This window comes from Melopsittacus undulatus, chromosome Z (genome assembly GCF_012275295.1).
Source record: "Melopsittacus undulatus isolate bMelUnd1 chromosome Z, bMelUnd1.mat.Z, whole genome shotgun sequence".
NCBI lineage: Eukaryota > Metazoa > Chordata > Aves > Psittaciformes > Psittaculidae > Melopsittacus > Melopsittacus undulatus.
Window position 1 is genome coordinate 91,691,709 of NC_047557.1, and position 24,911 is coordinate 91,716,619.

At 38.9% G+C, this 24,911-nt stretch overlaps 1 protein-coding gene across 2 annotated transcripts in view; it reads right to left on the reverse strand.

The window, feature by feature from the left end:
• PEPD (peptidase D) overlaps nt 1-24,911 on the reverse strand; it is a 145,985-nt gene that overhangs the window by 116,931 nt on the left and 4,143 nt on the right. For both annotated transcript variants that reach the window (XM_031051961.2, XM_031051960.2), the window contains exons 2-6: nt 23,661-23,844; nt 22,275-22,402; nt 6,441-6,504; nt 4,430-4,477; nt 2,828-2,889 (exon numbers count right to left, since the gene is read on the reverse strand). In XM_031051961.2, coding sequence (XP_030907821.1) covers nt 2,828-2,889; nt 4,430-4,477; nt 6,441-6,504; nt 22,275-22,402; nt 23,661-23,844 — 486 coding nt within the window. The remainder of the gene's footprint in view (nt 1-2,827; nt 2,890-4,429; nt 4,478-6,440; nt 6,505-22,274; nt 22,403-23,660; nt 23,845-24,911) is intronic.

Consider the following 24,911-nt stretch of genomic DNA (forward strand, 5'->3'; position numbering starts at 1 on the left):
CTTTAGGGTCCCTTCCAACCCAAACCAGTTTGGGATTCTATATGAAAGAACTATACCTAAACTGATGAAAACTATGATGAATTTCACCATTATGGGCTCTATAATCAGCATGAAATCAAGTTTCATAGCTGCTACCAGTGCAAAAATAACTCAGGGTTGATCTTCAGGGTGATCAAAGAAATAACCCATTACCACAATAGTTATTTTGTCTCAAATGGCTACTTATAACAGTGGGAAAATTAATCAAATAGTTTAGGTAATTATGCTCCAGAAGTTGAAAAGGTTCAAAAAGTAAAGCAAGGAAGCAATATCATTAGAGGAAGAAAAAGGCAACTTGTTACAGGAGCAGATGAACAGCCTGCAAAGGGAGCAAGATCCAGCTTTTTCCAGAAATGATCCATTATTTCTCCTATTATCCATCACAAACAAAAAAAACCCAAACAGAAAAACAGAGGACAGAGAGAGCTGACAACTCACAGGCAGACAGATGGGAGGGAGTGCAGTCTGAAGGAGTCAATTGCTTGATACAAACTCCATGGGTTTAGTCCTCTCAGAAGAAACAAGTAAGTCCAAAATACAAAGAAACAGGCCAGTTTGGATGGGGCTTTGAACAACCTGGCCCAGTGGAAGGCAGGGGTGTGGAACTGGCATTAAGGCCCCTTCCAACTCAAACCATTATGTGATTCTATGAAATATAAAGGAAATATTTGACATAGGTGCAGAAGCAGAAAAGCAGGAATGCTGAAATTGGTTGGAGTCTGCATCGAAAACATAAAAAATGAACAGGTTTATACATGCAGTTACAAAACTCTGAGGAGAGCAGAGTTTAAAAGGGAGCTCTTCCCTTCCTTCATGCCCTCAATGAACAGTGTTCACTCTCCACACGCGGCCACTGGCGTGCAGGCTAAGCACGCTCTCACCAGAGACATGACAGCCCCGGAGAAGACAGAAGCAGGAGTCAGGGAGATCAAGGGAAGGCTGGAGTGACAAGTGGTTTGAAGACACAGTATCTGTCAGAAGATGGGATTGGATCTTCAGCACATTCAACAACAAAATCAGTGCTTGCTCTTCCACACCACAAGTGCAGGAAGGGAACGCACCAACCAGATCTGTCAAAGGCAGCAAGATGAACAACTTGGTGCCAATGGGCGGAGAGGGATAAGCATTAACACAGGTCTCAAAAGAGACTAACTAAACTACTAAACAGATGGAAATTGCCTGTGAAGAAGGGAGAAAACCTTCTCCTGGAGCACAGTGACAGCATGTTTACCACAAACTGTGAACCCACAATAAAATATCACTAATCCCTTTAAGAGTTGCAGGAGACATGCTATTAAAATCTCAGATCAAGTGCTAAATGGAGTGGCTTCCTAACTTAATGTTGACTTGTAATAGAATGTGTTCCTAATTAAACTCTAGTATTTGGTGAAATTCAGATGGAAAAAGGGCTTTTTGGTACTTCAAACAGATCTTTATACATCATACCCATAAAGAATTAGTGTTGGAGATAATAACTGTTTATATTTCATGTGGAGATGTTTCAGATAAAACCGGAGGTATCGCTCCACACAGATTTTGGAGTTCACCTGCACCTGAAGAGTGTAAGATAAATGAGTATGTACTTGGTCAAAGCAACAGAACATCATACTGCTGTAACAGCTGAAAGGAGACCAAATGTTAATTCAAAACTGCTTGCTTTATTCTGGAATAGCTTATATTTAACTTACTGAGCAGCAAAAGATGCCTAGAAGTCTGAAACCCTGGTCCCCAATATCCCTGACAGACTCATTGAGTTTCCATTTAGGTTGTAGAGAACAGTAGGGGAGAACAAAGTAATTACAGAATCAGATTCCAGATTTCAGTTCACGTGACAGGGAGAAAAGATGATCCCAGCAGAAAGTATGCTCCTGGACTATACAAACCAGTGCCCAGACTTGCAGCAAATACTGTGCATTACAATCTTCACTGCAGAATTAATATGGTCTCAACAGAGGCAAACTGAGAAAAATGCAGCAGGGTGACTGGGAGTCAAGTATTAAAAAAAGGACCACCTCCTCAATGTCTCAGAATAAGTGGGGGTTTTTAACAGGCTTTTTAATGGGGGGAGTGTTTCTTTTTTGCCATACACTTGAGCAAAAAATGAAAAATTATCTCCTCTCGGGATACTGGGTAGTTGTATTTCATTCAAAATTAAGGCCATCATCTTCACATACCAGAGCAGGCTGTGATGCACTGTTATTTACTGCCTTTTCAAAACACTGCAAGCAGGAAAAGCATTTTTACTCCACTAGCAGCCAAACTTCATATAAAGACAACATCGAGGGACACTATAGGATCACATCTAGGCAGAAGAGTGATCTTTAATTTTCCACCTGTAATGTGACATCTTTTCAGAAGACTGTGCTTACCAGAATCACTAATATCTACCTTAATAATGAACAAGGAAGTCAGTAAGAGAAAAAAGCTCCTCTTAAAGACAAATTTTCCTGAAATGTGAATCCCAAATATTCCAGTCCCAGTTGTGGAAATAGAGGCAAAGGGATGGGTCTTTTCTGGATTTAGATACTTAAAAACAAATGAAGAGAAACACTGGATGAAGTCAGATATAAAAAAGATTTAAGAAAAAAAACACAACACAAAACCAAGCCAAAATCCACTGTTCAAGTCACTAGAAACCTGTCAAACATTTTATTCCTGAAGAAGTATTAATATATTTCATCTGCCATTCAACATCCTGTCACTAGGCAAAACATCATTTAACAGGAAGTATAAAATGAATTAACATAACCATGCAACAACTAATGGATAAAAAAGCCTTGTCACTTACTGGCTGATTCCTTCAAAAGAAGCTTCTTTGGTGACATTTCCGCTATCAGTATTAACACCACGCTGGGAGGGAAAAGATGAAAAGGACCATGATTCTGAGCTAAACACAAGCATTTAAAACATACATCATGGGGAGAACCTGAGTGCAGTGAGTCTTTAGGAAAACTTATATGTAAGTTTACTTGAATTACTATAATTGAACCCCAGACTTTCATAGGATACCAACACAGAACTTGGGTTAGGATGTGCTGCTCAGGAGTAGGGCAGGCTTTGATTTCTAATTCCCTTGAGAGGAGTTAGGAGACCTAAATAGTAACAAAGGGCAAGAGAGTAACAAATGGACAATTTCTTTTCTAAAGTAATTTCATTTAAAAATGAATTATTACTCCCTGCCTTGCCAATGTTTATTATTTAAATTTGCATGCCATTCCCCTACAGCTTTCCATTCAAGCAAGTAGCATAAGCAAAAGTACTTTGGCTGCTACACAGCAGACGAACACCGTGCCTGGGAAACCCTGTGGAGCAGCATTACAGCTCCGTATCTGGAAAGAGACCACAGGAGAAGAGGACCAAGCGTCCATTCAGGCAGAAAAAAAGAGAAGCCCTCTTCCCTTCTCTGCACACTTCTTCAGTGGGAAGAATATGGAAGAATCACAGTTCCTTCCTCTCAGCCAAAAATCAGGTTAAAATTCTTCGCAAAACAGGATCCTCATGAAGTGACAGCTACTAAAGAATGTGATGTGCAGGAATGCACATGAAGAAGTACAAGATGATCAAACATTCCCTTTCCCACTCATTTCTCTTAAAGAACATGAAAGAAAATGATAAGGTCATCTTTTATATGTGTATGTATATGTATACAAATGTAAGTGGAAGAAAGACTGAAAACTTTTTAGGGCCTCTGCTCTTAATGGATAAAGAAATCAGATCTCATGCTACGTGAGTGCTTTCAGGAGGGATTTTTTTGTCTGGTCATTGGTAAATCCAGGAGCTGCCAATGCATTTGCTGGGAAAGCTCAGTCAGCAAATTATTTCATACAGTTTACAAAACATCTGTCAAGGAAAGCAGCTGGGAGAGAGGTGATGGGGAAGAAACTTGCAGGCTTTAAACACACTCATTCATCCTCCTACCATAGAAATAAGAAGCGTCACTCAAAATACTTAGCAGGCATTTGGTATCACCCCCTCCTTCCAGCAGTTGTTCTTATCAACTTTATGCAGGAAAAGTATACCCTGAATCCTTAGGGGAATCCCACAGAAAGGCCCTAACATGCCCATGACATGACCAGAGCAATGTAAAACATGAAAGGAGTTTGCAGTCATTGTACGCAGGCTGGAGGATAACATGGGTGATGATAGATAGGCTTGTCATGTTTTACCAGAAAACAAATAAAGCTTTTGGCAGCAAGAATATAGACTCGAACGCCAGGGGTTACAAATCTTGAGATCATGGAGGAGCCAGAAGTCTAGATGACTATACACAGGTGGCCTCAAATTTGGCAAAGATGGAGAGGAAAACATTTTGAATAACAGTTCAAAGAAATGCTGAATAAACTGATCTCATTGAAAAACATGAATAGTTATTATTCAGAATATGACTTACCAAAGTAAGAAGCACAGAAGGGTTCTTCGACGCCAGAACACTGGATATCTAAAAAGACATTTTATATTGCTATTATTTTTTTTTTCTTCCTCAGAATCACACTGATAACACTTTCATGAGCATGTGCTGTATACAAAGTAAACAAGCTGCAAAGACGAAAATGCTCCTCTGGTATCTTTCAGATACTGAAGTATTACTGAGACATGCAACAAGTCAGTAGATCACAAAACGTTTAGACAGAAATGCAGTGCCTAAATTGATGGTGTCCTTTGGAGACATAAATACCAACTAGAACTTAAAATTAAGTCTACTGTCATCATTTGGAAGACAGAGGAAATATGAGCCAAAAAGCTGTAATGTCACACAGAAATAGTATGAAACAAGATACTATATCCTCAACATAGTACTACATATAAAACACACATGCGTTAATATTATTATGCTACAATGTGCTAAATACTTAGTAATGAGTATTTGCTATTACTCTCACTGGTCATCTTTTGCTAACACTTCTATCAGGCTCCTTCAGTGTCTTTCAAACATTTACAAACTAAGAACAAGACCACTGGGCTTGTAGAGAAGTAGGCTCTCAGAGCAGCTGCAGAAAGGTGGGCACTGAATTACACATTTCTTGAGACAATTAACAGATGACCATTCCATGGTGCACAGTATGTGAATTTTAAAACAGCTTAACAGCATACTAATAATATTAACGAAAGAAAACATATGGCAGTGAGGTTCAAAAATACCAATTCCACTTTTTTCCTCCACATGAAGTATAAGGATTACACACTTACACAAGTTGGTCATTTGTTGACATAAAACTATCCCGTAAATAAGGCCCTCAGTGTTGTAATGGTGGAAACCCAACACCTTGGCAAACCGAGCAAAACAGCTTCTGAATTCAATACATGCAGTTCAGCTGGAAAGCAGCCTTTATGCTGGGACAGTTTACTGGTCCCCACAGAAGTTTTTCAGCAGCAAGCAAGTACATAACAGAACTGCAGTATAGGTATTAGTTGACAGAAAGTGACCCAAAACAACTAAGGTGACCCAAAATAAAAGTGATTTTTAAAAATAAACCATGTATTTTCCACTTGCAATTTTCAGCGTTTGACAGATAAGCATTGGAGCGCTTGCGTTCTACATGACATGCATGTCAAAAAGCAATGTCTCCACAGCTTCCTTCACCCCAGGCTACTAAAATACAGGATCAAACTTCACTTCATAGCTGGACTCATTATGAAAATGAAATGAAACATCCTCACAGATGACGAGAGTAGAATTTTTGGTCTAGTGTGTCAGAGTTAGTGCTCTGCAGGGACAGGAGTATCAGTCTTCCTTTTCAAGCTGCTCTCTATGAAAATCACCCACAGAGCCTGGCAAGAAAACTGTCCTCACCCTGCTGTGCTTTCCTACCAAAGAAAAGACAACTGGACAGGTGGATAAGTATACAAACATCTGCTCAGAAATGAAACAAGAAATCTACCTAAGCAAGTCACATTTGCATTCAAAAATATGAATATATTTGTTTATTCAAATATTATAATTGATTCAACATAAAATAAGAGAAAGGCAGACAGCCTTTCTTCACAGCTCTTTGGAGTCATAAAATAAATGTCAGCTCCCAAGTCAGGGCTAGGTCATGCAATGTCGCTGATAGCAATCTTGTCAAATCTCCAAGGCGTTGCAAAAAATGTATTTAGCAACATGTTTCTGTTGGGTAAATTTGCAGACTGACCAGTCTCACAATGCAAAAAAACATGTCTATGAGGCCATTTTTTGATTAAGACTTTAGTGTTCAGCTAAAAAAGGCAGTTGTTAAAGAAAAGGAAAAATAATACATGACAAGTGCCTTACTAGTATGAAGGACTATTTCCAGTAACTCAGAGGGGGGAAAGTCCCACCAAATCAGGAGATACCTAGTAAGCAGAGTACTAAAATTAAGCAATCATTGCCACATATTGATTTTCTATTCACAGAAAAATACTCAGACACACAGAGAACTCACCTCATTCACATAGTGCACTTCATCCACAGCATATTTTTTCTTGAAGAATTCAGGGGGATGAATCCTTTGGAAAACAACAAAAAGAAATGTTTGGTATTAGCTTTACTGTTTCTTGTAGTTTAACTGTTACATTTAATAAGGCCACAGACAAAGAAATAATATCCTCTACTATCACAACAGAATCAGATATGAGGAATGTTTTAATAATCTCATCCTTGACCCCATTTCTCAAAATAGATTACACAGGAAGTTGCCACGGCTACAAAAATCAGTGTGCTTTAATCCAGTCCATGGATACTTAGATTTCATGGTCCCATCTGTAACTAAATGGGTTTTTTTTTCCCCCATTCACTCTACACAAGCCAGTTTTGTTACAGATTTTTGCTATTTATATACAACTTTCCAACTCACCAGTTACTGGAAGGATGTGGGATAGTAAAAGAGTGGTGTTATATTCAAAGAATGAATGAAACACTAATTTTGTACCTTATTTTCTCTGATTACAATCCTTACCGACCCTCCTCAACTGAAAAATACACATTCAAGGTAATTGTGAAATTGTAATCTCAAGAGCAAAAATTAAAAAAAAAAAAACCACTCAGCTTACATCATTCCACAGAGTAACGAAAATAGAAGAAAAATGTGGTTGGAAGAGCTGGAGTTTGGAGGATCCCCTGCATTTTCCTACCTGAGTCACAGCAGGAGAGCAAAAGATGTGTGTGCAGGACCAAACCTTCAGCCTTTTAAACTGCAAGAACCTGAGACCAACTGGAGAAAATAAACTAAGCTGGAGAGCAAAGAAAATTTCTAACCCTTGCAGTGAGGAAGAGCAGAACTGGTGAGACAATGAGCTCAGCATCTTTAGTAGGAGGCTCCATAACAAAGACCCGTGCTGTTGCTGCCTGCAGTATCGGGTGGCCAGAGATCTGATTTACATTATTTTTTTCAATCTTGTGCATCCGTTTTTTATTCTACATTCCTTCATACTCCAAGCAGCACTGGGCTGAGGCATGAACAATGACATGAAAGCACTTACGATGTTCTCAAACAGTAAATCACAAATTTTATTTTATTTTTAGAATTTATTTATCTGTGAAAATACTACTCAAAAGTAACACAAGAATAACTCATAGTATGTTCCCTTTTGCAACACTCCTTTTGTGGACTCTTCCCATCAGTGTTGGAGATTTCAAAGCAATTATCATTTATCTTCTCTCCCTGGCTGATTTTACTTATAATTTAAAAAAAAAAATCACTATATCCTCTTATCTTTCTATACCTTGTATTTTATAGTTCTCTTATGTCCAGCTTTTGCATAATCTGTTTCTCCTACAGGCATCATTTCCGCTCCTTCATTCCTCATACAGGGAAGCACTTTAAAATTTCAGAAATATTATGAACAGATTTAGCACTTTCCATTTTTGTTCTCTTTTTACTGTTTCACTAATTCATCTGGTATCAGAAAAATCCCCACTGTAAAACCAGCTAATTTATGGGCAAGAGTAATTTATGGTAACATACGTTCTTTAGAGCGACACCTCCAAAACACCATTTACAATGAACTGCATTGTTTGAATTGAGGACCTGGTTCTTGTAAATATTTCTTAGAAGTATACACAAAAAATGTGCTGGATTTTATTCACTTCATTTAATGCAGCTGAAGTAGGAGTAGTTCTCATTTTGCAAAAGGCCAATAAGAAAACTTTTGGTTTTTCACAAGCTATTTTTCAACTTTTTGTTTTGTTTTGGTTAGTTGCTTCCTACCATTGTGTGGTCTACAGCACATGGATGATGATTTAATTCTTTGGTTAGGGTTTAATATTAATCCATTATTAATTCCACTCTGGGTGTAATCCCTCCAACATCTCTTATGTATAGAATCACTCTTTTGAGAACAAAAGTAGCTCATCATCCTTTCAAGGCTGCGGAATTTTTTTCTCTACTTTGAGAGAAAGAAAATAGCAGTTTCCCACAATCCTTCATCCTCCCTCTGTTAAACTAGGTCATCTTCCAGGTACTTTTGACTCTGCCAGACCCAGTGACAAGCCATCACATTTCCCAGATGTACACCTCCTTGCTGATCTTATTCTTCCTACCTTGCTCAGAAGTCAGCAAGACTTTTAGCATGAACTAGAGCACAGGCCCTCTCAGCTCCTCTCTGAAGCACTGAGAGCTCTGCCTTGCTTCTTCAGGCACTTTGCACCTCTGACTAGACAGTAAAATCGGTTCACATACACTTCCAACAAACTACCATCCCCTACCCATCCCACAGGAGTCACAATACTGCAGCGCTGATGATATCCCTCCCACTGGGAAGATTTCTGCAAAGATCTACTCTATTGAAGAAGAATACAGGTAAACAGAAAAAGTGCACATAGAAACCTCCATTAGATTGGAAAAATTCTGTGCTGCACAGACCGAAAAGTAATGTCGAGGCAAAACAGAAGCTCAGGGAGAAAGAGGAGAAAAGATGATTCTCGTTGACACTTTTCCATATTCTCTCCAGTCTCTTAATTATTTTTTCTCAGTTTAGCAGGGATCTATGAAAGGTTATTATGTGCCAACACCATAGGTACCATAAAAGAGTCCCAGTGCAGAGCTCCTTAGCAGATGTGGGGCTCAGTATTAATTTTTACGTAATTTAAATGTAAAACAGGCTGAGGTCTAGCACTGACCATCACTGACACACGAATGGTACCTTTCACACTCACTGGCATCATGAAAATTATATTCAGTTATACTAATTTCAAGTACATCTGATACTTCACAGAGATAAGGAGTGCTTTTCCTTACAAATAACTCTCAGGCAGGTAGGATAAGTTAATTGGTTACAATTTTTTGTAATTTTGGCTTTGTCTTTTGTAATGCTGCTATGGGCTGCCAGTTTCAAAATTCTGATTAATCACTGCAGAGACTACACACAAAAAAACCCAGTGCAAGTCATAAATTAATTAGAAGGATTACCCAAGTAGAAGATATGATCCCAGATATTACTGCATCATGTCTCTCCTTACCTATCAAGAAAAAACCAAAACCCCTTTTGTAAACAGATGTGAACAGAAACAATGACATCATTTTTGCAGGTTTTGGGGTGGATGTGCAAAAACTTTAGATTCCCTGGCAACATATATTAGCAAAAACCTAAAGAGAATAATGCACTACCGTCCTAAACAGCTCAATATCCTTCCCCTATAATTTTATATTCCAGTCAAGCAAATACCAGGGTTTGTAAGAAATGTCAACAGTATCATGCCCAAGTATATATGCTCAAGAGGCTGGGCAAAAATCTGACACCTCATAGTTTATGGTCATTAAAGAGAAGACAGGAGAGTTCAGAACTTCTATTTATTTACAATACAGTCCTCATTTTTTCCACCAAAGGATCCCTTAACCAAGAGAACGTCTCTAGTTCACCACTTAGAACACATCACAATTTCCAGTCCACTGAAAAAGCTTGAGTTATTTGGGGTTAAACATTAAAGCTGTTAACATTCTGCTGATGCTTCCTACATAACTCTTTCCTCTTCCATTTTCCTTAAGTGATCTAGTTCACCTACTTCGTTTCTTACTCTCAAGGTCTTCATAGCAACTGGGAAATACTGAAGACAGTGTAAAGATGTGAAGCTACATTTTAAAGAGAGATGTGAAGCTACATTTTAAAGCAAAGATCTGAATTCAGATGTGCTGTCTCATTTTAACAGCTAAGGTTTTATTAAAGCACCAAATATTGAAGATCCAGCTTTCAATCACTGCTAGTGACAACTTTATTATAAACAAAATTCTACTGAGGTAGCAAAGGGAAAAAGAGGAGGAGGAGCTGCAGCAGTACTTTTACTACAAAAGTACAGTATGAAACATTAAGGCAGACAGTAAAATAAGACACCAAGTTAGCTGTACCTTATTTCTCTTACATATCGATCAAACAGGAAAACCACCAGCAAAAGAATAAGGGAGTGTAGTATTAAAAACTGGTAACCAGGAATCCCAGTCAGTTGATCAGCTTACCGAAATCTTCCAAATTTATTCTGAAATTTTCCATTTGGTTTAACTAAATTTAAAATGGTACATGATAGCATTTTTAAAAAACAAGATGCTTCACCAAATCATAATGTTGTGGTCTAAGCCCAGGCTGTAAATTAGGACCACGCAGTCTACTCCCTCCCACTTTTTTTACCCCCGCTCCGGAGGGATGGGAAGGAGAACTGAAAGAATGTAACTCCCACTGGTTGAGATAAGAACAGTCCAGTAACTCAGGTATAACATAAACCACTACTGCTACCACCAATAATAATAATGATAAGGGAAATAACAAGGGAAGAGAATACAACACCTCACTGACTGATACCTAGCCCTACCCAGCAGTGAACTAGCCCTTCTGGGTAACTCTCAGTTACATCCTGGGCAGAACATGCTGTAGTATGGAATACCTCTTCAGCTATTTTGGGTCAGGTGTCCCATCAGACCCCCTTCCTGGCCTCCTTTCCTCCCTGGCAAAGCATGAGGCTCAGAAAGTCCTTGGTCAGACTAAACATTTGAGCAGTAACTATAATATTGGTGTTATCAGCGCTGTTCTCAGGCTGAAAGTCAAAAACACAGCACTGCACCAGCTACTAAGAAGAAGAAAAAATAACTGGTACTGCTGAACCCAGGACACATAACCTCATCACATCAGCAATAATTTTGACAGACCACAGTATTACGACTGGCTTCACTTAAGGGTCAATCCTTCTAACATGAATGTAATATTGACTCCTCTGTTTATCCATCAGTAAGATGAACAGCTCTGATAGCCTACTTGTAAGTACACAAAAAAACCACTATTTTTAAGCTTTTATATGGTTGGACAACCTCAGTTTCTTTCCAATATTTTATTAACCATGCTGTGTTTCCACTTGAAACCCAATAAAAACTTGGTTTCATTGTCTAAAATCATTTTAAACCTGTTGTTCATTACATTGCACAAAAATTCATAACAGCAAACCTTACGAGATTTGTACAAATTTGACACTACTGTAAGAATTCCATTAAGCAACATTTCTTTGTATTCTGAAGGACTCTGGAGCAATAGCCTCATAATACCAACACGATAAAAGAGTGTTCTAGTTTTCAGAACTGCATTCAGAAGAGGGGTACAAATGAGATGGATCTAAATCACAAGTGCCAAAGAAAAACTGTGAACAGAATTTATAAGAGTTGATAGCTATTCCTGAAAGAAACACCAACTGCTAATATGTTTGCAACCTAATTGCTGATATACACACACAGGTATATGTTTTCATTTGCATCTAAACATTCTTCCAGGCAATCTTTAATATATGTAACAACTTATTCCTGCTGGTTGCTTTGTACTTGCATTTCTTAATGCTTCTAGGACAGATATTCAGTTTTTAGCTTTTAGAGTAGATCAGCTTTAAAATGAAATTCAGTTTTCCTTAAATAGTCCAATTTAGCTTTCCTTCAGGATTTCAACTGGAGTTTGTCATTCAAGATTACATGTTTTACTGCATAGCCTAGAATGCAAAACTATTCCTGTTGGAAGAAAATACTCTTAATGGTAAGTTCATTATAAAAATTCTAGAAATACTAGTTAGGACTAATTTCAAAACATATAAAAGAAAGAAACAGGTGTGAGTAACATAAGCTCTGATGTGAGGTAACCATTCTCCAGCAAAAGGAAATGCTAAGTTAGTAACACAGCACAGGCATTAAAACAGGTACTCTGATCACAAATGCTATCAGTGAATAGACATCAGGGACAAATAATGAGAATCACCTGCAATTCCTAAGCACTGAATCTGACTTTCGGCAAAAACAACAGCATTAATGTATTTTTTTAAGTATTAGTAGGAACCTCTAAATGAACGTCAACAACCATTTTGATGATCTCTTATTCATATGTCATGGAGGAAGACAGCAAGTACTGACAGAAAGCAAGACATGCCACACTAAAAACTATATCCTGCAAATAAAATACAGACGCACAAGTCTTGTGCACTAACTATCTTCCAGATCCACAGCTCCTGACAGTTACCAGAAAGTGATGTTCATAGAAGCAGTAACTAAAGCCAAGAATTAACAAAGTTGAAACAAACAGGCAAATATCAAAGACACAAACCATGACAAAATCTAAAGCAAAAAGGTTTCTGCACAATAATGTTCAGGGTACAGTGCTCTCTTAAAAGGTCCTAAGAGTATTATCGCGTAAAGTGCGTGAAAAACTATCCAAGATCATAGCACAAAATCAGAAGAGGTAAATTCTTCATGCAGCAAGACAGAACACTGAAACATAGCGAACTACACATTAAAGCTTCCTGCTTTACATGGATGTAGCAGTATTGCTTCCTCCATTCCACCCTTTCACATTCAGAGGAACAGACATAAAACACCGCTTTATGGAAAATTCACTTTGTTTTGAGCAAGTAGTCTCTACTAAGCAAAGTAAATGCCTACATTAGCCTGAACATAGTGCCTGAACTTGGCACCGCAGTAAGCCCATATTTCCTGCCAGCAAATCCCTGACTGAGTTACATCAGAGAATCATAGCATCATAAAATAGTTAGGATTGGAAAGGACCTCAAGATCATCTAGTTCCAACCCTCCTGCCATGGGCAGGGACACCTCACACTAAACCATATCACCCAAGGCTTCATCCAACCTGGTCTTGAACACTGCCAGGGATGGAGCATTCACTACCTCCCTGGGCAACCCATCCCAGTACCTCACCACCTTCACAGTAAAGAATTTCTTCCTTATATCCAGTCTAAACCTCTGCTGTTTAAGTTTCAACCCGTTACCCCTTGTCCTATCACTACAGTCACTAATGAAGAATCCATCCCCAGCACCCCTGTAGGCTCCCGTCAGATACTGGAAGGCTGCTATGAGGTCTCCATGCAGCCTTCTCTTCTCCAGGCTGAACAGACCCAACTTTCTCAGCCTGTCTTCATATGGGAGGTGCTCCAGTTCCCTGATCATCTTCGTGGCCCTCCTCTGGACTTGTTCTAACAGTTCCATGTCCTTTTTATGTTGAGGACACCAGAACTGCACACAATACTCCAAGTGAGGTCTCACGAGAGCAGAGTAGAGGGGCAGGAATCACCTCCTTTGACCTGCTGGTCATGCTCCTTTTGATGCAGTCAGTTGGCTTTCTGGGCTGTAAGTGCACACTGAAGCCAGCTCATGTTCATTTTCTCATTGACTAACACCCCCCAAGTCCTTCTCTGCAGGGCTGCTCTGAATTTCCTTTTTGCCCAACCTGTAGCTGTGCCTGGGATTGCTCCCACCCAGGTGTAGGACCTTGCACTTGGCATGGTTAAACTTCATGAGGTTGGCACCAGCACACCTCAGAAGTGTGTCAAGGTCCCTCTGGATGGCATTCCTTCCCTCCAGCATATCAACAGAACCACACAGCTTGGTGTCATCAGCAGACTTGCTGAGGGCACACTCAATTCCATTGTCCATGTCAGCAACAAAGATATTAAACAAGACTGGTCCCAGCACCGATCCCTGAGGGACACCACTCGCTACTGGTCTCCAGCTGGACACTGAACCATTGACCACAACCCTTTGAGTGCGACCATCCAGCCAGTTCTTTATCCACCAAGTGGTCCACCTATCAAATTGATGACACTCCAATTTAGAGACAAGGATGTCATGTGGGACAGTGTCGAACGCTTTGCACAAGTCCAGGTAGATGACGTCAACTGCTCCACCCCTGTCCATCACTTTTGTAGCCCCATCATAGAAGGCCGCCAAATTGGTCAGGCAGGATTTTCCCCTAGTAAAGCCCTGCTGGCTGTCACCAAGCACCTTGTTGTTTTTCATGTGCCCTAGCATGCCTTGCAAGAGAATCTGCTCTCACATTTCACATTTATCCTCACTTGTATGAGGGGAAACACACATACAAGGATTAAACTGAACAAGCATAGTCTTCAGCAACTGAAGTTCTACACAGTCAACAAGTAATTTCTCAGGACTTGCTTAAAGCAGAGTAAAAGTTTCAGTGAGACTGTATACAAAGAATAAGAACGTTGGCAAAAATTAAAGCAGAAGAATAGAAATATGTCAGCAAAGCACACAGAGCTGAAGGAAGAAAAGGGGATACTAAAGCTGTGCTTTAATGCTGTCAGAGATTCACCAATAAACTCTCTTCTCATTACAATATCATCAAGTTAACAGATGGCAAAGCATTAAGCAAACAAGAAGGTGTCGAGAACTGGTAGGAAGAACAACACAGGAGGCTTTACAAGATACCCGCAGATGTTCCTGACTTTGTCCAAAAAAATGCAATCCCTTATATACCCAAAAGGAATTTCACTATCTCAAATAAGAAGATTAAAAAGCACCAAGTTAGACTTAAAATAAAACAATTCTAATGGTCTCACAGGCAGCCTCCAGCAATGTTTTTTAAACACCACTCTTTCCACATTTGCATAGATTCCTGGTTTATCCTTTGAAGGACAGAAATACCTGCATAGACAGAAATTCAGACTCCATGCTCCTTTTCTCAGTTCAGAGCAAGATGGAATTAGAGAAAATAACAGAATTTAAAAGAAAATTAACTGAAGATTAAGACTCAAGCTAATATGACTTGAAAAGGTAACCAGGGCTGTAACTGAAGCTGCATTTAGCAGAGGGTTGAACAGTAGAGTCCACGTGCATTATGCTGGACACAGGATGCTAGGTATATCATACCAGACTTCCCAGTGCCTCTACACGCAGGCTATACAGAAGCAGAATAACTATGAACAACATACAGACTACTGGACTTATGAAATCAGAAATAATGTATTGAGAAGACTCTCACAGTTCTTCCTAATAAAAGACAAGCTCTGAACTACCATTTCAACTACTTCAAACATACAGTCTCACTGCTCCTGCTCAGCTATTCCCACCACAGGCATTCCCAAAAGATGAAAAGATCTTTAGGCTTTCTATAGATTCTACCACAAGAGGCAGTGCCTCAATTAGACATTGAAGAGATACTACCAAGAGCTACCCAAAATCACAGAACACTTGCTATTGGTAACCTTTGCTTTATTTCGCTTTGCAAATAAACTTATCCTTGGAGAGAAGCGCTCTATAAAACTACAGAAAAAAACTGTAACAAAGGAAACACTTATACACTGAAATCCCTGAAAGATTTCTTGTAGTGTAAGACTACTGACAAATGCTCATTAGACAGCTTTCCTCCCCAAAAAAGGGCACAAGATGAATTACAATGATTAAAAGGGTAAGTATAATTTCTAGGTCACTATATAACACTCAAACAGTGGTCTCAATTCGCGCTTCCTAACTGAAAAAGTTACATATTGAATCTGTCAATAGCAGATGTTCTGGTTTTACTTTGAAAAAATGCCTGTACTGGGGGAAAACAAGCAATACTTTATGTCCCACACATAAAAGTACTACAGCAAGCTCTGGAATGTGTGCAGCACCTTCCATATTAATTGGTAATAGCATCAAAGAGAGCTATACTGTTGTTTACAGAAGCATTAAGACAGCCTGTCAAGCTTTAGAAAGAGGATGGTAATAGTCCTATCTTACAACTTGTAAAGAAAACTAAACAATAAAGAAATTAATTGCCACAACAACACACTGGGCAGAAAGAAAAGGCATAACCTACCCATGCAAACAGTGCTGGATCCACCATGGCACTTTGCTCTGTAACACAAGAAGTATCTGGCATGCTCCAGGACTTGGGTTGAGGCCACATTCTGACACCGAGAGTTCTAGCAGGTACACATGCAAAGGGGTGCACAGCAAGTAAAATGCAATCTGCCCAGTTTTCCCTCACATTTAGCTTTCAAGAAGCATTAATATTGATTGCACTTTTCCCTATCCTATTTTAACCAAACAACTGGCGTTGTTTTTCCCTCTCTGTATGTTTCTCAACAGAAAAAACACCCATAGAGTCCTTCCTGAGCATACAGACACAGCACAGGCCACTGGGAATAAAAAACCTAAAGTAAACGGTTAACATCAAGAGCTGAAAACATGGAATTCTGGAAGTGCAAGGAGAGAGGCACCACTGTAGGTATTTCACTTGGGAGTTTTCTCACTGAAGTACCTTCTCAAATCCAGGGTGACAAGAAGCTGAGAGCTCTGCACTCAAATCAGACAGCTGCACAGCAGAAGGCAGTGTACAGGTGCAGAACCTTGTTGGAGTACTGCTGGAAAATCCCTGTGGGCATTTCTTTTGCTGCAGCTTACCTTCCTACCAGCAGCAGTTGAGTCCTTGGAGGAAAAGCATGTGGCACACCTGATCAAAAGAAAACTTGGATTCTCTGGTAAATCAAAATGTTATTTGGAGTTTATAGCACTGAACTTGATGTTCCTGCTAGCACATTAAACAAAGTATAAAATAAGAAACGCCTGGTGGGGGTTATCACCATTCCCTGACATACCACAGGAATCAGACATGCACAGGCAAGACTTAAACTTTCTCATGCTGTGGTTTGAAGCCGCATCAAGATGTTAAAAAACCTCTAATGCAGCACTGTCAAGCAGATTTACTTAGTGCTGGTTCCATTTCTCAGTACACCCAAATCAAAAACGAGAGGAAACAGAAGCACTTTCACACTTAGCAAATCATCAACTTGTGCATCCAGTTAAAGGTGTATGCTGTCAGACTGCAAATCAATGGACTGATATAAATTACTATTATTGTTTAAAACATTCCTCAACCAGAAATACAAGGAAACCTAAGCAGGTGGAAAGCAAAGATTTACAAAAATAATTACTGAAGTAAAACTCGTAGAAACAATACACATTCATCCTGGAGCAGTAAAGCTCATGCACAGTTAGAATACTGAGACAATGACTAAACTAAGACAAATGACTAATCATTTGAGAAGTCGGGAGCATTCAAGCAGCACTGTTTAGAGAAAACCAACAATGTGTAAAGTGGAAAGAGCAATCCAAACACTAATTATTCTGTAAAAGTAATTTTTATCCATAGAGAAATTAGGTAATAAATGAATGGGAGACAGAAATAGAAATCACTGTACTACAGAGAACTGGAATCATGGAAAATAAGTAGTATAGACAACTAGACAAGTAAGACTAGTCAATCAAAAGCAACCAGCTTTATTGTACAGCTTCAGAAGGACAGGATGAAGGGTGAAGTAACCGACGTACTAGCTGAATAATAGTAAAACATTTGATAAAAATCTCTTTCAAGACTGTTACTCTTCAAAATCAACTGAAATTTGCCTGGACAGGAACACTACAATGTGACCTGAAACCCAGTTACTAGTCATAATAAAAAAGTGAAAAGCCTGAAGCAGAAACTAAAAATAAATAAAGAGATAAAAAGATGAGCTTTTCAAGGGCTGGGAAACCCTCCAACCACCACACCGAAAACTGCTGTATCCATTTAGACTGATGTTCTCAGAAGTTAGTGATAAACAGCAACAGACTGAAGTCTTGATTAGTGGGGTACTGCAAAGACTGAAATTAGTTCTGATGCTATTCACAACCAGAAACAGGACATGAATATGTTTGTAAGATCCACAGATGGCATTTGCAGATAGTAACAAACTTTGCAGATAAATTGCAATTACCAGTTGGTACATGTTGTGGTTTAACTCCAGACAGCAACTAAGCACCACACTGCCACTCACTCACACCCCTCTACCCTCAACCCCAGTGGGATGGGGAGCAGAATCAGAACAAAGGCAAAACCCATGGGCTGAGATAAGAGCAGATTAATAATTGAAATCAAGTAAAAATAATAAAGATTATAATAATAATAATAGGAAATAAAAAGAGAGGGATAAAACTCAAGAGAGACAAGTGATGCGCAATACAACTGCTCACCACTTATGCAGCTGATCTCAGATCAGAGATCAGTGGCTTCTGGGCAACTCCCCCCACTTTCTATACAAGGCACGACATGCTGTGGTATGGAATATCCCTTGGCTAGATCAAGTCAGGTGTCCTGGTCATGCCTCTCATCACTGGCAAAGCATGGGACACAGAAAAGCCCTTGATTTAGCTTAAACACTACTGAGCAACAACTAAAACATCAGTGTGCTATCAACACCATTCTCAGACTAAAGCCAAAACACAGTACTGCACAAACTACTAGAAATGATAGACATGGAAAAAGAAAACACTAAATGTGTTTCATTTTAGAGAAAAAATGACAAGAAAAAATACAAGCGGACGGCATGACACATCAGTACAGACGGCAGAACTGAAGACTATCAGAATACACAGCTCCAGAGTATGCTGTGGAGAAGAGGAACTGTATGCACCACATCAATAAAACTCATCTAGAAATATCACATACTTCTGCAACTTTTCTGAAGGCAATAAAACTTCTCAGCTTTGTTGAAGTCAGTCAAGTTTAATCACCAAAAACCAAAGGCTAATTTTGGTTGTAACCTACTTAGAAAATCATGACAATGCTTAAGAAGCTCCCTCATCAGGTCACAGAGAAAACATTAACATTTGCAAAGGATTTCATTGCGCTTTATTACAGCTCCAAACTGCCACACCAAGGTTCAACTTTGCAAATACAGATAGCTTCCAATCAAATAAATGGAAAAAAAAGCATTACTTACAGCGGATGCAATGCAAGATTAATGTTGTTATACTTACTAATCAGCCATCAGGGCTTCAAAGAAAACACAGGAAATTGCACATAAATATTGCTCTGTCCCATTTAATATGTATTTCTAAAGTTAAAGCATGAAAGCGTTAAATATTTTTGTTTTCCATCAAAACCACTCTTTATGTGACAAGGCAATTAAGTTATTTTGGCATCCGTTCCACACAAAGCAGCTGCTGTACAGTATGTTTTACTTTATAAAATATCTTTAATCAGCACACTGACTAGTTCTGCCATTTATAATTAAGGAGGTAAATGGCAGGTGCAGCATTAATTAGTGAAATTGAAGTCTCTGTGCAAGACATGTACTCATACCAACTTAATGCTTCCGAGGAATAGAAATGATTGCTAACAGCTTTGCACCACAAAATTCACTAGGTAAGACCATGCCAAAAAAAGAGAGGCACTCACAACAGTTACGTTTCTGAAGCTTTATAATCTTGTATTACCAGATTCATTTCTCAAACTCTTCCTGCAAAAGTAGGAATAGAAAAATACTGCAGAAGGCAGTGTAAGCCATCCTGTGAGAGTCGTTGTTTCTGCCTTATAATCAACAGAAGGAGCAGGGAGCAGAGGTACAGATCAAGAGACAAAGTAAGTTGAAAAGATTTTCCCAGCCACCAACTAAGAAATGGGCTAGACCAACATCTTCAGAAATGCCCACACTCACAATTTAAAAACAGAGCGACTGTTGTTGCAATTCCCTCCCAACACTTAGGCAGGACCACCAGTCCTACAATTACCCTCCTAACAATTCTGTGATTGCCATCATAAAAGGTTGTGGGGTTTTCTGAGAATGCCTCCAGTCTTTGACTAAAATTAAATCTCACCTTCCTTTTAAAATTGCAGAGGGTATTTTGGCTTTAAGGATTTCTGAAAGGTAGCCTTACAGCTATTTACAAATCTTTAGAGGACCCACATTCAGCAAGAAGTCATACAAGATAAATAACACTTCTGAAGATGTGATAGTCATCTTCAACACCAATAGTACGTGGTGCTGGGTCCCTGTAGGCTCTTTGCAGACCACAGCCAAGGGTGGCGAGTTCATCTGGTTCAGCAGAACCTCAGTTCATAACAAGCGCTATTAGTGAGACTAAAATAATTACAGTGTACATGGTGTGTGTTATTTGTAAACTAATAGTCTACTCATCTCCAAGCAAGCACTCTCAGACACTTCATTGCTTTTGGCCAAACTAAAACTATGATTTGAATGAAGCCAAGAAGCCCCACTTTTACATTACTTCAAGGCAAAATAATTAACTCTTCTGACTGCCACATTCCTAAGCTACTTTTTGAAAACAACTCAAATAAGTGTCCTTCAAAAGTGGAAACACATCAAACAATACATTTAGTAATACAGTAGCAGTAACATAGTAGCAAAAAGCCTTCTGCATTCATTTAAAGAAAATCTATGCATTTCTGCCTATAGTCACATAGCAGATTCCCACATCTGTCTTGAATAGCAAGCAATATAAACATTAGGCAAAGCAACTGCACCCTGTGCTATGAACTAGAAGACCAGCTGTAGACCTCTGCAAAATACCAACCTCGCAAATACTGTACTAGGAATTGTATTGATTTGTGCTTCATTGATGCTAAATGAATGCTTCTTCAGCAGGCAGGTAGTGCCTTCCACACGCACAGAAACAAGCACTTCCAATGCAAAATACAGTAGATGAACAACAGCTGATGGAAGTATCTTATTTGTGTTTTTCCTTCAGTTTTAATTTTGACTTAAAACTGAGTCTTCTGGGAAGGAACACAATCCCTAGCTGTGCACAGTACCCCCTGCCAACCATCCTATGAAGCAGAACTGCTACTGACTCACAAATGAGTTGTTCATTCGTCCTCCTTCTGACAAGCAGAAAAAGTACATGACCACGGCTGACAGAAGAGAAAACAAAGATTCAAACACAGAAACTCAGGAAGGGGAAGGAGGAGAATTTAGAAAACAAGGATGCTGTGATAAAGACAACTTGCTATACTCTATAAGAAGACACAACAATAAACTCTTTGCCAGAGTTGGAAGTCTTTAAATGGACCACTAATGAGTGCTGCACAAACAAATCAAAAAGGCTACCATTTATAAACACAACATTTTGTTTAAAAATGCAAAATAAGACAGCGGAATTTCAGTAATATTTTTAAGCTTTTTCAGATTAGGCACAATCAATGTAGGTATGAAAGAACTAGTTTAAACTAACAGAAGAGAACTTAGGGGGAGGGAAAAGCTTTGCCTATAAATGGGAACAAGCACCACTAGGGAACAGACTTTAGAGAGAACATGTGGGGGTTAAACACAACCTACCCTCCCAGGCAGGTGCAGCTCTCAGCTGAAGTATTTCAGACAGCAGTATTCACATTTTTATGCTATCACAAACAATTTCAGTTCCCAGGCAGGTCTAAGACAGTGATAGTCATATAAACTCTCTGAGAAGACAGCAGCCATGCCCTACCATATGGTCTGGCACAGTTCAGCATATGGGATTGGTTGTGATTGTTTTCTTTTTCCCAAAATTAGCATTAAAATATAAGTGATAGCTTCAATTAGAAGCGAGGCAACCTGAGCTCAAAATATTAAATTAGAAGTAATCCAATGTTCTGAGACAATGTAGACAATAAAAAAGATTACACTTTGTTACAGGGCATAAATACAATTAAGACAGAGAAAAGAAATGAACACATAAATAAACCAATTCTTCCACTTTTATGGTACTGAACAATATTTACTACCAATGTGGATAGAGAGATGGTTATGGCATACTCACAAAAAAGTATTAAAATCACATTCACTACTTCATCAGTTCACATCTAAAAAAGTATTGAAGAGGCTAAACTACCTTCTGCCATTCAAAAACCTTCATTAGCCAAAGTAACTGCAAACTGGTAAAGCAACTTGAAAAAGCCTGCCTTTCTATTTAACTTGTTTGGTCTTAACACAAGACTTGTACTTCCTTTCATGAATAGCATGAGATCCATGGATCTCAATTCTAAAGGTATTCTCCACCAAATGACGGTGAACCATTTGACACCATACGATCAATACAAAATGATTACCTTTTGTACCACTGTATTATGTACTATAATTCACTATATATCACTATAATTCACACTAAAGGATTTGGTGGAATCTGATTAAAATGAGATAGAATTCCAGCTCTACCGTTACATTACATGAAGTATTCAGATATATTGGAACACAGTTAAAAGGTATGTCTTACTTTCCCATCCAAACGGCATAGCTTTCAGGGAGTTGTGGAATAAAAAGCATGGATCTTCCAGTATCAACATCTACTGCTCCAAAGCAGCCTGCTTCAGTTACTCCAAAAGTCCAGTGAAAGTAAGATTCCTAAGTTAACACAAAATATATTCTTAGAAGAAAACCCTCGCTTCTACCAGCTCTAAAAATACACTACAGTACATACTAATTCGTACTTCCATGTATCTGAGAGATCTCTCTTGCTTTTGAAGAGGGGAAAGTGGTTTAGGTCTAAAGCTTTTCACAGTGAAATAACAATCACAATATTACAATACTACAAATCCTTTGGTTGGCAACTAGAAAGAATCTGAGATTAATAAGCTACTGTAAGAAATTAAAAGGCCAACTCAGTGCAATAAACATACAGCACACCATAAAATACATCCTTTCAATGTAGAATTAGGGAATGTAGGATCAGGAAGAAACACCACAAGCAACAAGGCAAAAGCAGAGTGCACAGTCATTGGGTTGTGATGTCAAGTGCTGAAGCAAAGACCCCACCTCCCCAGAGAACAGGAGCCTGGACTAGACACAAGAGCTATTTTAAGAGCAAGCAAGCAAACAACAAAACACAATACAGAGATTAATTTTGGTAAGGACAGACATATGCTATGATACCCTGATCTCCTCATGATCATCCTCATGATCTCCTCTAAAAACAGACCAGTTTTAACATTAAGATATATGCTATCTAGATTAAAATTTGTTGGGTTTGTTTCTTCATAACATACAACAGCTCACTGAAATTCACAAAACAAAGTAGTGTAGCAGCCATGCAAAGTACGTGGTATGCATAATTAGAGTTCTGCTACACCAGCTTCCCTGAAGACTATGAATGCATTTGGCATGACATTAACAAGTTATTGAGTCCTGTGTGTGACAGAACACATGGGTACTTAAGGAAGAGTCTAATTTGAGAAGACACAAGTTGTAAATTCTAAGATACATCCAGTTTTGTGGAATATACTATTTATAAAAACTTGAAATATGCTTTTCTATGAATTAATTCAGTTTAGCTCCACTGTAACATGTTTCACTACAGAAAGAAGATTATTTTTGGCTCACAGACAAGACTAAAAAACCTAAGAAATACGCCATTGCTGTCTTTAACACGACACTAAACACTGATAGGCAGTAGGGCCTTGAACAGGTTTGAGCCTACATATCAAAGCACTGAAAGACAGAGTAACTAAGTTGAACAGGCAATGTAATAAAAAAGACAATTTCTTTAAGTGAAACAAGGCAAAGTGCATGAGAGACAAAAAGAAAATAATTAAAAATTGTTTAAAAATTCATGCAGTTGAAGAAAGATTCTTAATTTTATTTGAAGTTCTAATTCAGCTCTTACCTGGCGAAACACAATACCAGTATCAGTACAGTATCTCTGGGTTTCTTCTCCACCCTGTAGCAGAACAACTGAATTCTTCTCAACATCCTTATTCAGTCTCAGGCGATCACACAGTCGTCTTCTATTCAAGGCAAAGAGTGCGACAGGCACTTTCAATGTCTCGTTCCCCAGCCAAAAAGATGGTCTAGAAAAGATTTAACAGATAAATAATGGAAGACAAAGCCAGTGGTTGGCACAATTCAGACTCAGTGTCTGTTACTTCAGACTAGAAGAGAAAGGAAGTTCAGTTCAACTCTAAAAATAAGATGCTAATCACTCAAGGGGAAGAGATGCTGCATAGGAGCATCACTCAAGCAACAATCAAACATTGCTCATACCAGTACCAAAGGAAAATGAGAGCAACAGAAGACAGGGCTGGCTGCAGCTGTGGCCCACAGCCTGTCACTCGTTACATTCCTGTAGGTAAAGCAATGCAAAAAGCAGATGCAGAAAGCAATAGCCTGGGTCGGCTGAGTGAAGGCAGAACAGGAGAGAAGAAAATAAGTACTAAGTTACTGAAAACAGAAGGGAATGATTACATTAAGCTGGGCAAACTTGAGGAAGTCCTTCTGGGAAATGTTCAGTAGCTGAAACGGGGACTGGAGGCAAAAGATGATGGATAGCAGATGCAGGACAATAGCATTTCCCATACTCGCACGGTGTCTGCAAACTTCTTGTCTATATACATATGTTCATTCTCGCAGGCATACAAGCAGCTCCAGCAAGTGTCTGAATTCACACAAACATGGCGCAAGGAGCATGTCCTGGGTACCAGTGACCTCCTATGTCACCACCTGCTCCTAAGGCAGCCTGAAAAGTATTCAGTAGAGCTGCAACTGTTTAAAAGTAGAGAGCTCTCTTTTAAATTAAACTGATTATTAAGTAATTTAAGGTGTTTATGGTACTACAAGAGTATAGTTGATTCATTCACATTTCTTACAGGTCCATACCTGCACTTTTTGCAGCTTCACCTGTAGAAGCATAATAGCATGTTGTGGGACTTTTTCTTTTTTTTTTTTTCTTTAATCAGATGGGGGGAGAACATGCCCTTTTTTTAATGTTTAACATAGCAAAGCCATGCTATACTATTGATGAATACTGTTTTATCAATAAAATCCTGTGATTTAAGTTCAGTTTGTCCCTCCACCTCAGCTTCTCTCAGCTTATTGAACACTAACCGGGTGGACGGTTATTTTCTATCCAGTATGCCTC